The sequence below is a fragment of the Ambystoma mexicanum genome, chromosome 5q (assembly GCF_040938575.1).
Source record: "Ambystoma mexicanum isolate Mex_15411 chromosome 5q, UKY_AmexF1_1, whole genome shotgun sequence".
Taxonomy (NCBI): domain Eukaryota; kingdom Metazoa; phylum Chordata; class Amphibia; order Caudata; family Ambystomatidae; genus Ambystoma; species Ambystoma mexicanum.
Window position 1 is genome coordinate 1,237,759,188 of NC_090933.1, and position 12,913 is coordinate 1,237,772,100.

Here is a 12,913-nt window from a genome sequence, read left to right on the forward strand (position 1 = left end):
GTTGCCAGTGTCCTGATCAAGTGGTGTCTCATGTGCCCTGGAGGATGTTGTTCTTGACCTCATGTCAGCAAGTCTTGCTTAAAATGTAAAACATTTTGTTTTTTTCCCAGAAAATGTTTGCATTTACTGTGCTCTCTTCTTGTGAATTAATTTAAACTGTAACCTTGCCATTTCCTATATTTGGAGTGGCACGATACATTTTATTTAAAAAAAAAAGTTCTTCAAATTTCTTTTTGCAGATACGTTTTTTTCATCCAAACATAGACTACGATCTTGCCCCAGACAAAAGAGGAATCCATGCAAAATTTGGTAGACGTGGGTTCAACGGTGTGGATTTGTATAGCCGGACAAACACACACACACACACACACACACACACATTCAGCTTTATATATAAAGATTGTGGTGATTGCTTACCTTACACCCCTTATTCATCGCTCAGAGTGCTGCATCCTTTTATACATGCATATTCTCAGTATAGTTGTATGCAAACTTGATAGCACAGTCCCTTTATTTTGGAGTGCTTAGGTGTTTGGATCACCACTGAATCACTTTCACACCCCTCTTGAGAGAATAGCCTTCCCTCAGTCCACTCTACCACAAAAAGCCTTGGAGGTACATCTCTTGGCTGTGCCTGTTTTGCCTTTATGAATGGGATCCCACTGATAAGCATGGCGAAACGTGTCTGTGATTGTTGAACATTGTTTAGAGATGTCTGTTTTAGGATAGAAGCGCCATATTTGTAGATGCCACTAAATGTGCAGTGTTTTGTCTAAAGATTGTGTAATATGTGCGTCCATGCGCATATGCGGTGTCCTAGCGTATTGGTAGTCTGTGATTGTATGTGCACTATGGACATATTCTAGATGTCTGTGTAGTGTGAGGGTGTATGCGCAGTGTGCAAATTCATGTATAGTGTGTGAATTCTTCCGCAGTGTGGGTGGTGCATGTAAAGTGTGATGTGTCTGCAGTTTGAGGTTGTGTGTGCACTGTGAACATGTGTGTGCAGAAAGAGCGTATCTGTGCACTGTGAGATGATTGTGTGGTGTGAGTGTGGATGTGCAGTGTATGGGTGCTGTGTGGGTCTATGCGTAAATTTGCAGCATGAGGCAGAGACTACAGCAAAAGTGGCTTGAGGGAGGAAAGCAGCTAAGAGGCTGGTGTGGCAGTACCAATGGTGGGGGTTGAGTCCTGGATATTCTGCACCAGGGATTGGACTAGCAGAAGCTGTGGTGCATGCCACAACCTTCCTGTCTGCACAAACAAACCCTGACCAGCAACTTCCAGTGTAAGGAGCCTCCTTCTCTGCCATGCTTAAACACTGCTTACAAATCCCGTCAGAAGGCAAGAGACCCCTTCTCCATTTTGCATGCAATAAGAGCCCTCACTCCCAATGCACTGGTATCCAAATCCATTTTTACCCAATCCATTCTTGTATGAAATGTTTGTCACATTATAGTGATATCATAGCCATATTTGTTTTAGTGTACTGAATTGAGGGACGGTGCTATGTGATGTCACTTCCTGTGATGTCAAGTGGTGAAAGGTCTCGTGCCACCACTTCCCATGTGGTCATTTTGGGGTGGAGTCAAATGACATCACTTCCTATGATTTCACTTGGGGCAGGTCAAATGACATCACTTCCTGTGATGTCATTGGGTAGGCCAACGGTCGTATAATGTCACTTCTGCTACTCCTGGCATTTTGGTGAAATGACATCCCTGCAAGAGGGAAGGAGAGACGTGCCAGGGGAATGGATTTGGCAGTTAAAATCATTGGGCCCAGATAGGATTAACATGAAAAAGTATGTATTTACTTTTATTGATGAAAGAGTATTATGTACCAGTACTGTTCTCTAATGGGTAAAGTGTTAAAATGACTGCCATTAATCCTTCAAAAAAAGTATCACGATGGAAATATAATTCCCAGTTTTGACCACTAGGTGGCGCTGCTTTGTATTTAAAGATAATGGTTTATGATATGATATGCTTGTTTATTTGCACAGCGCCTATACACAATGTGTTTCAAAGCACTTCAAAGAGGGAGGGCACATGGGAGAATACAGCTACATTCTTAAAAAGTCCTTGAAACAGTACAGAATGTGAGAAATAACTATCAAATCATAACAGATATTACAAGGGCACGGAACAAAAAAGGAGAGGACAGGGAGGAAAGAAGGAGACAAAACTAGCAGTAACATTACTATGTCTGACGACAATTGTTGCAGTGCAAGAGTGACAAGAGGAGGGGGAAGGAGGGAGGGAGAGGAGAGAAAGGGGAAGGAGAGAAACAAACAAGTGACTATCCAATTAGAGGTCCACCACAGTTCATGATGGTGCTGGGGAGGGAGAGGGAGGAGAAAACAAGAAGGGAAAGGGGGGACAAACAAGCTGTTATCAGAGGTCAAGGAACCGATGATTAGAATAAGTGCTAAGAAAGATCTAGAGGGGGGGGGCAGGACGGCTGACAGAGAACAGGCGGCTACGAATTACTATGCTTAAAGGCAATTGGGGTACTACCGGAATTCGACAGAGGGAGGGATGGGAAGGGAAGTAGGAGAGAAAGGGGAGGGAGGATTGGAGGGGGGGCCAGAGGAGAGAGAGGCAAAAGGGGGGCAGGGGCAGCAAGGAGACACGGGGGTGGCAGGGGCAGCAAGGACAAACTGGCGGGAGGCAGAGGCAGCAAGGAGACAATGACGGGGCAGGGGCAGCAAGGAGACACTGGCGGGGGCAGGGGAAGCAAGGAGACACTGGCAGGGGCAGCAAAGAGACACTGGCAGGGGGCAGAGTCAGCAAGGCGATCCTGGTGGGGGCATGGGCAACAAGGAAACACTGGCGGGGGGCAGGCGCAGCAAGGCGACATGGGGGGCAGGGCAGCAAGGAGACACTGGGGTCCGGGGCAGCAAGGTGACATTGGGGGGCTGGGGCAGCAAGGCGACAGGGGCAGGGGCAGCAGGGTGACAATGGGGGGCAGGGGCAGCAAGGCGCCACTGGGGGGGCATGGGCAGCAAGGCAACACTGGCAGGGGCAGCAAGGCAACACTGGAGGGGGGCAGGGGCAGCAAGGCAACAATGCGGGGTCAAGGGCAACAGGGTGACACTGGGAGGCCAGGGGCAGGAAGGTGACACTGGCGGGGGGCAGGGGCAGCAAGGCAACACTGTGGGGGCAGGGGCAGCAAGGCGACACTGGGAGGGGGCAGAGGCAGCAAGGAGACACTGGGGGGCAGGTGCAGCAGGGGGACCCTGGGAGAGGGCAGGGGCAGCAAGGAGACACTGGGGGGCAGGGGCAGCATGACGACACTGGGGGGGTAGGGGCAGCAAGGAGACACTGGGCGGCAGGCACAGCAGGGTGACACTGGGAGGGCAGAGGCAACAGGGCGACACTGGGGGGCAGGGGCAGCTAGGCGACACTGGTGGGGGATAGGGGCAGCAAGGCGATACTGGGGGGGCAGGGGCAGCAGGTTGACACTGGGGGCCAAGGGCAGCAGGGGAACACTGGGAGGGGGCAGGGGCAACAAGGAGACACAGGGGGGCAGGGGCAGCAGGGGGACCCTGGGGGAGGGCAGGGGCAGCAAGGAGACACTGGGGGGCAGGGGCAGCATGACGACCCTGGGGGAGGGCAGGGGCAGCAAGGAGACACTGGGGGGCAGAGGTAGCAATGTGACACTGGCGGGGGCAGGGCCAGCAGGGCAACCCTGGGGGGGCAGGGGCAGCAAGGTGACACTGGTGGGGGCAGGGGTAGCAAAGCAACACTGGGGGGACGGGGGTAGCAAGACGACACTGGGGGGCAGGGGCAGCAGGGCGACCCTGAGAGGGGGCAGCAAGGAGACACTGGGGGTCAGGGGCAACAGGGCAAAACTTGGGGGGCAGGGGCAGCAAGGAGACACTGGGGGGAAGGGGCAGCAGGGCGACACTGGGGGGAAGGGGCAGCAAGGAGACACTGGGGCAGGGGCAGCAGTGCGACACTGGGGGGCAGGGGCAGCAAGGCGACACGGGCAGGGGGCAGGGGCAGCAAGGCGACACTGGGGGGCAGGGGCAGCAAGGAGACACTGGGGGCAGGGGCAGCAGGGCGACACTGGGGGGGGGAGTGGCAGCAAGGAGACACTGGCGGGGGACAGGAGGGGTGAGGGGGCACAATAACAAAGTCTAAGAGGGGTTGCTTGTGGCGTACCGTGGTGGACAGGGGTAGACAGGACCCCGTTATGGGCCTTAGGTGGTGCGGCCAGCTCCCGCCGCCCGGTTGCAGCCATGAACTTAAGGGGACAGTGGCAACCAATGGGAGAGGGGGCGGGAGCAGGCACAATGAAGATTTTGCTTCTTCATTGGATAACAATTGACCGTCACTATATTGAAACTAGGGCGAGAATCAGCCCTGCTAGAGATGCGTGGAGCTTTCAAGAAAAGTGAATTTCATTGCTAATGAGCTGTGCAGTTTACTTCCTCAAAAGAAGTTGTGATCATGGTTCAGAGCCAGCCTCCTTAGGAAACTCTTCAGATAGGTATCAATTCAATCTTTTATTCAGACACCATTCGCAAACTTGTAGTTAGTGGTTATTAGCACAGGATAGTCGTTATTGACCCCCTCTCAGCCACACAGAATGTACTGTTATTGACTGCATTCTGAATGTTCTCATTTCAAAAGCAGACAGGAAAAGAGGAAAGCCATTTCGCTTTACAAAACACTCCCTCGCTGGTGGGATCTGTTTTCCCACTGCAACGCCCAATTTCCCACACAAAAGAGAGAAAAAACGTGTAAACAGCGTTCATTTTCTTATAGAGAAACTGTTTCGTTTTACATTACACCTAACGCATGTTCATCTTAAAACGTGTCCAGTTCAACCAAGTTTGCAAATAAAATGCTTAACTTATGAAGACACCTTTTATTTTTTTTTAATATTACAAAATAAAATCACATTTAATGTACTAACTTGGCTTGAGTATTATTTCGCTCACTTTTGAGCGTTTTCTACTTTACAACCACAACTCTGAAACCTATATTGCTATTTCCAGTATGTGCTAATAACCTTATAGACCGACAGTGGGGTCATAATCGCTCAGGGTAATGAACGTTCCCAAACTTATACCTGAGGCAAAGGGTGGATCATTATCCTGCGATAATGACCTCGACCACAGTCTATGAGGCTGCATTAACACATGAAAGTCGTTAGTGACCTCCTCTGAGCCAATCAAAATGTTCAGAGTGCGGTCAATAACTCCTGGTATCAAATTCATTCTGAACATTCCGTCTTCAAAAGCAGGCAAGGAAAGAACAAAGCAGTTTCCAGGCAAGATTTCTTTCAAAAAGACACTTGCTTTCTGGGAGCACAATTTTTTCTTGCTGCGTCATCCTATTTCACACACGTAGGAGAGAGCTAAACCATGGGGGAATCCTTTCTCCCTCTCACACAGAAACCATTTAATTTAACATGATACCTAACGATGATGCTCATGTTAAACTTGCTTCAGTTTTGCAATTAAAATGCTTAAGATATGAAAACAAACATGATAGTAAAACCAACATGAATTTAGTAACTCAGTTTGTCTATTTACTTTACCCACTGTTAAGAGTTACTTCACCACATGTATTGCTACTACCAGTATGGGCTGAAAGCCTTATAGACCCATGGGCGTGGTCATTATCACTTGAGATAATGACCCCTTCTGGGGTCTATAAGGTTGTAATAATTAATGCAGTGCAATGGAAGAGTTGTTTGATGGTGCCCTCAATTTCGCCAACAGCTTTTATGATGTCAGCGTGGTTGCGGTATGAGGCTCGGGGTGGGCACGAGGCTGCAAGTGGTTGGCAATGTTTGTTTGAATGTGCCTCACTTTCGCCAAGAAGAGGTTGGATTGATTATCAGCCTAGTCCGGGAAGCAAGAAGGGCTGATAACCATTCAGGTGGCAAGGTTGACACGTTAGATGACTGTGTAATGTGGTTATGCGCGCATGCGTTCTTCTTCGGCTTGACGCAGCGGCTCTAGACGCCCTAGCATCCCACACACCGACTTGCTTGGCTTTCCGTGTCTGCCATTTCTACCAGATGAGATCAAGTGTCCATCTCTTTATTTTATGAGTGCAAGCTCCATGTCAAACCAGCAATTCCGTTTCAGTGGTGGCTTTTCAAAGCATCGTGGTGCTGCTTCAAGTGTGGAAAGCTCCATCTGCGATGCCTCCTTACAGGTGGTAGGGGTTGAAAAAGCTACATATAAAATAACACTACCTGATAAGACAAAGGGTCTCATTAGAAGTATGGCGGTGCAGGAAAGGATTGGTGGTAACAGAATTACTGCCACTTGGCCCTGGAGTGGAGGCCATGCTGGAGGTAAATCCTCCCACTTTCTGCTGAAAATCAGCAAAATTGGCGTAATTCTGCTTGCGGTAATTCTGCCAAAAAGGCCCCATAGAGTCCAATGGACTCTCAATAAACAAATTGGGACTTACACCGCCATCGCCATTTGTAATCCAGCTGTAATTCTGCCGGGCCAAGTGGCGGTAACGGTCATTCTGTTGTCATTATGAGTTGGGCTGTATTCCGGCGGTAAATCTGCTGGATTACCACCCAACTCGTACTGAGGCCCAAAGACCCTTTACTCTCATGGAGCGCACAGGTACGTTTTTGAGTGAAATGACGTACCGTCAATGCCTTGCTCGGTGGTTCAAAACTGGAGGTGAACCTCCAGAGATGGCCACTGGAGGGTGCTGTGGCGTGTGTGCTTGTTAGCTGAAATACTATAAAAGCTTGGACAAACTGGAAATATTTGAGATCCCAAAAAGAACATTCTTAGTGTGTTGTTGCTTCTGTCTCTGTGGTGATTAGAATATCACACACACAGACTGGAGGCAGAACCATTACCCTGTTACCAAGAACATTGTTTTATCTCAAATGTGCACCCTGGTAGTGGAGGATGTTTGAACGTTGACAATTACATAACATGCATTTAATGTGATAAGCGACTGGCATAAGAGACTGATCGCACATGGCCAGTTGCTACAAATTAAGTTAATGTGACAATGGCTTGAAATACCACAGATTGCACGAGGATGACCAAAGCGCTGGTGTTTCCTTCTTCACATTCCATCAAAAAGTGCCGCACATAGCTATTCTATAGCATTAGTTTCCATCCAGGAGTCATAACCAAGAAGTGAAGCAAAACCCTGTATTGGGAGGGGAGAGGTAAGGTGAACAGAGAGCCCTATGCACAATCAAAGTGAAATCACAATGTCCGTTTCAATATGGGACTGGTTGTTTTTCCTTGGAGGTAGGAAGGTAACTTTAACCCCTTAACTGCCAGGCTATTATGCAAGTCTATGCAAAAAGGACGAGTAACTTAGCACGTATATAACGTTGTGGTATGAATTAAGATGGCCCTTTAACTAGTGTTGTAACTGGAAGAACTCCAGTCAGAGGCGTCTAGCTGTATGACACGCTTTCTTGATACTCTTAAATGTGTACCTTACCCGACTCGCCGGAATACACAATAGTCTTGCACCATATATATCTCGCGGCCTCGGCTGTGCAGTTTGTCAAAGTCGTACATTCGGAGCTGGCCGTAGGCCCGTTGCAGGTGTAGCAGAGGAGCGAATTCACTGCATAAGAAGAAAAGGTCAGTCAATTACACAGAAGACTTATATCACAGAGCCCAGCATTGGGGAACTGTTTTTTTAACAATGTGCTTTTTTCGTTTCACCATACATCCATTGTTTTACATTAAAAAAGTAATGTATTTGTATTTGTTTAATGGACATTATTTTGCTATTAAGCACTGTATATAAGGACCATATTGATATTGGAGAAATCTCATTGCTGGGTTCTTTGCAAACCTTTACAAAGGCATGATAGAGTGGTCACACCTTTAATCGTCTGATTATGGAATTGGAAACCGTGTATGGGGACAGAAGGAGACAGACTTTAAATACATCTTACTAGTTACTGCATTATTTACAAGCATGTTCATTCTAGCATGCCAGTGTATACCGTGGTTGGGGATAATTGGGGGGATGTAACAGCACCCTAGTTGATAAAACCACTAATATTAGGTTTACTGTAATTAACGTTGCACTCCTTTTATTGTGACTGTACATGTTCCTATGCATGTGACTGAATCAGAAGCTGCCATCAGAGGGAAATAGTGTAGTTGACAGGAGGCAATCTTGTGTGAAATGAGTTCTGTCCTTATCGCTGCGTATGTGCATGAAGTCCCAGGAGAGTGCCTGATTGGTTGTTGTGACTGCAAGTGATCTGGGTATAGGGCTAGTGAGAGATGAGCTGTTTAAAGATTGGTTGGAAAACGACTAACCCTGAGGGAGTTAGAGGTAGAGGAGTGAAGAGCTCGAGAGGGGAGGTATTTGCAGAGGGATAGCTGAAGGTATTTTGGACCCAGGCCCCCCAAAGCCTTGTTGAAAGCATTGTGGACAATGCAGAGGGTTTGAATTTAATCCTTGCATCCACTGGGAGCCAATGGAGAGATTTCAGAGCTGGAGAGATACAATCCCAGGGCTTGAAGCCAAGGACAAGTCTCGCAGTCCTGTTCTGTATTAGTTGCAGAGGGCGGATAGTAGAGGCAGGTAGATTTAGAAAGAGGCTGTTACAATAGTCCAAACTACAGAGAACCAGAGCTTGGGATACCATGAGCTTCTGGGGGAAAGAGAGGAAAGGCAGAGTACCTCTGAGGAGGTGCAGTAGGAAGTTTCACTTTTTAGAGACCTCAGAGATGTGGGCGGAGAAGGAAAGGGCAGAGTCAAAGATGACCCTTAGCCTTGCAGGTGGGGGTAGGAGGAGGGCCAAGGGAAGCTGGCCAGAGAGTGAGGGGAAAGGATGGTGAAGGTGTGTCGATGAGGAGAATCTCTATCTTGCTGGCATTCAGACAAAGATCATTGGTGGCACACCAATCTTGAATGGCAGTTAGGCAATCAGAGATGAGAGAGGGAGAGGAGGTGGCCGAGGGCAGCCTGAAAATGATTTGAGTGTCGTCAGCATAGCACTGGATATTTGATCATAAAATGGCAATGCAGTGGGTGAGAGTTGCCAGGTATTGGTTGAAAAGCCAGGGCGAGAGGTTAGACCCCTGGGGAACACCACAGGTAGAGAGGAAGATAGATGATAGGAAGTACCCAAGTTGGACCTGGCAGGGTCGATCAGAGAGGAAAGAGGTCAGCCAGGCCAGAGCCTGATCAGTGATACCCAGGTTTTCACGGAGATGGTTGCGCAGGATGGTATGGTTGACCGTGTTGAAGGCAGAAGAGAGATCGAGAAGGATGATGACCGAGGGAATGTTAGAGTCAAGATTTGAGAGCAGATCTTCAAGGATGTTCAGGAGAGCAGTTTCCGTGCTTCTGGCAGCTGTGAAGCCAGACTGGTGGTCATGGAGACAGCCTACAGAATTGGAATGAAGCTTAAACTGAGAGATGGCCACCTTTTCCAGGAGTTTACCCAGAAAGGGAGTAATGGAAATTAGGCGATAGTTAGCTGGACAAGAAGGATCAGCTGTGGGGTTCTTGAGAAGAGGATGCACAAGGGAGTGCTTCAGATGGGAGGGGAAGGATCCTGAGGCAAAGGAGTGGTTGCAAAAATCAGCAAGGGCTGGAGCGAGGGTGCCAATGTGGTCCTTGATGGTTTTAGAGGAACATGGATGAACCTGTTTTGATGAGGCTTTCATAGATCGGACTTGTCTAGCGACCTTGTAAGGGGACAAAAGAGAAAAGGACGAGAAGGATGGTGGGAGGTGGCTAAAGGAGGGTCAGCAAGCACAGATGGAGAGGGGAGAGAATGGGTGGTGGTGGAAAGGGTGGACAGGATGTCCTCGGTTTTTTAAATGAAGTGAGAGGCAAGGGCATTGCAAAGAGCCTGGGAGGCAAAAGGAGTGGTAGTGACTGCAGCAGGGTTGGCCAGCTCCTTGCAGATTTTAAAGAGTTTGGCCGAGTTGTTAGATGCCGCAGAGACACGCGCTTGAATGTGGACTCTCTTCTTGGTGAGGACAGAGAGTCGGTATTGCCTTTGTTGCAAGCCATAGGCCAGTTTGTCAGAGGATGAACAAGAAGCCCTCCTTTTCCTCTCAGCCGTCCTACACTTACGTTTAAGTGTAGCTAGGTCAGAGTCATACCAGGAATTGCACTTGGCTTTGGACTTCAAATGGATCCTCATGACAGGGGCAAGAGCATCAAGAGTATCAGAAATTGAAGAGTAGAGCAGAGACAGGGCTGTGTCAGGATGCGAGACAGCCAGAGGTGGAAGGGGGGGGGGAGAAGGTGGTGGCAAAAGCCTCAACTGACACACGGTTCATGGGCCAGATGTCCAAAAAGGTAGGTGGCAGTGTTGGGGTAGGCTTGGCTTGGGGAGAAGAGAGGGAGAGATGAGAGGAGAGGAGGGAGTGATCGCTCCAGGAGAGAGGAGTGGTCAGAGGGATGGAGAGGGGGAGGTCAGAGGAGATCAAGACATTGAGTGTGTGCCCTGCAGAGTGAATTGGGCCAGAGGGGAGGATGGACAGGGAGAGGCAGTCGCAGAGGTCACGGAAAAGTACAGAGGAGGAACAAGGAGAGTCTAAATGTATATTGAGGTCACTGAGGAGGAGTTGAGTGGTAGAGGCCAGGAGGGAGAAGGACAGGTCCGCCCACTCAGAATGAAATGAGGTGATTTGACCAGGAGGCCGGTAGATGGTAGCCACTGTAAGAGAATGGGTAGGCGAGAGAGAAAGCCTACAGATAAGGCATCCAAAAGAGGAGTAGGTCTGAGTGGGAATGATAGAGGCAGGAATCCACTCAGGAAAGATCAGGGCTACCCCTCCACCGGACCAGGAGGATCTGGGTGCGGAGAGGATCTTGTAGCCATAAGGGAGGAGAGTGTCAAAGTTTGTGACAGAGCTGGCCGCGGACCATGTCTCAGTAAGACCAAGGACATCCAGGTCTAGTTTTTCAAGGAGGTGGCAGATGTCAGAGGAGTGTCTGACAGCAGAGCGAGATTTGAGAGTGGCAATATGAAGAAGGTTGCCAGCCTTAAATACCTTCCGGGGAGGGGTACAGATCAGAGGTACACCCTGCGGAGGAGAAAGAGACCTAGGAGGGGCGGAGGAGGAGGAAGAGGAGAGGGAGGGCAAAGTAGCCAAGGGGGGAGAGGAGGGGACAGCAGGAGATGAGAGGAAATTGGTGAGGTGAGGGAAGCGCCTATCAAAGAGGAGGAGATTGGCCTGAGGGCCATGGACCATGACAGTGCTATTTAGGTAGACATTAATGATGACTTTAGAGTAGTCAAAAGAAGCCATGAGAACTTCCCAGCGAGTGCCACCATTAATCTGTGCTGACATGCAGTTTATGGATCTCACAGATAGAAACGGCCTGTCAATGCCAATGATATACATTTCTTTTCTTTATTGGCGTTGTTTTGGTTTACACAAATACAAATAAAGTCACAACGTTAAGATAATAGAGTAAAAAGAAATAAAACAACAATAAATATTGAACATTAAAAGCAAATATTTCATGGTGCTTAAATAATCTACCTAATAATTCAAACAATTAAAATCGCACCTTTCATGGCACATATATCTTATCAACGTTGGTTATCAGCACATATAGTGCAATCGAGGATTCCAAATCACATATTTACATGCTCAAAATGTTAAATAGAGGAGATTGTATCTGCCTAGTCACAATAACAAAATAGTTAGAGAGTTTCTAACACTCCCTGTATTTTTATCCATATATGATAGAGCGTAACATTCAATATTGTTGAGTTTCCTGAAAATATTAAAACCCAGGATTGATCCGATACAACATTTTCGATTTTGTATCTTAACTTTCAAAAAACCCTTTTAGAAATGTAATTACATACAACCAGTTAATAGGTGTCTAGTATTCTCAATTTCAATGTTGCAAATTCTACATAATCACTGGGAGAAGGGAATACCCCTCCATGCACCAGTTCGGGAAAGAGTGGGGAGTAGATACAGTATAAGCATCATTATGAACCTTCTAACATTACTAGCATAATGATTAGTTTGATAATAACAGCGGCACTCAACCGGAAATCTTTGTCTAACATATAGGGCATATTTTTTATATTTGCCCAATTTGTTGATATTGGCATTACGATTCCAAATATTAGCACATTTTTGTATTTGCTTTTCCATTACCAAGGCAGGAGTCATCGTATCCATTGAAAAACCAGTCTCATTAAAGAACAAAAAGACATCTTTTTTCCAATCGTTCAGGGCCCAATTATTAGTATTTTTACTCAATACAGATTGGAAATATGAAAATATCGATTTGTCGTCATCAAGCTTAGATGTCATGCAAATATAAAAGATTCCCATCCTGATTCTCATTTGTGTATTTAGAGATGTCAATCCCAGTTCACAATCTATCCCCTCAATTGCAATGGTTTTGGGTAAGCCCAACACTCTGCACCATAGTCTCCCTTCTAATTTCTTGATCCATACTCCTTCTCTCTCAGTAAATATTTCCATCCCATAGGACAAACTGGGTATTAAACATGTTTTATATAATTTTGCCAAGCCTTCTATAGAGAATCCACTTCTGTTTCTCCTAAAATTCGAGGTTGCTAGAAATTTCTTTTTAATGTATTGACATACAAAACTCTCAAGTGCAGATACATTCATAGTGTCCGAGATTAATATTACTAAGTATATATAAATAAGAGTAATCTTAATAATCCCATTGTCCATTTTCCATACAAAGTTAGAGGAATTTCTTCTTATGAGGACAAATAATCATAATTGTTTGTTTCATTATGATTAGGTTATTGTTTTTTTAATGTAGGCAAAGTTTGTCCAGTCTGTGCTGCAGCCCAATCGGGGTTTGCCCTATCATGAGGGTACTGTTGGCATAAGCTAGCCAATTTATTAATTGTTTACCAGCTCTGGGAGGAAAATTAGGACAATCATTCAAAAAGGATGTCTGAA

At 47.1% G+C, this 12,913-nt stretch overlaps 1 protein-coding gene across 4 annotated transcripts in view; it reads right to left on the bottom strand.

Moving 5' to 3' along the window:
* Positions 1-12,913, bottom strand: part of LOC138497972 (ly6/PLAUR domain-containing protein 2-like) — a 248,132-nt gene that overhangs the window by 88,352 nt on the left and 146,867 nt on the right. For all 4 annotated transcript variants that reach the window (XR_011278677.1, XR_011278676.1, XM_069621746.1 and 1 more), the window contains exon 2: positions 7,458-7,586. Coding sequence is in view for 2 of the 4 variants with exons in the window: in XM_069621746.1 (XP_069477847.1) it covers positions 7,458-7,586 (129 nt within the window). In the remaining 2 variants the exon portion in view is untranslated. The remainder of the gene's footprint in view (positions 1-7,457; positions 7,587-12,913) is intronic.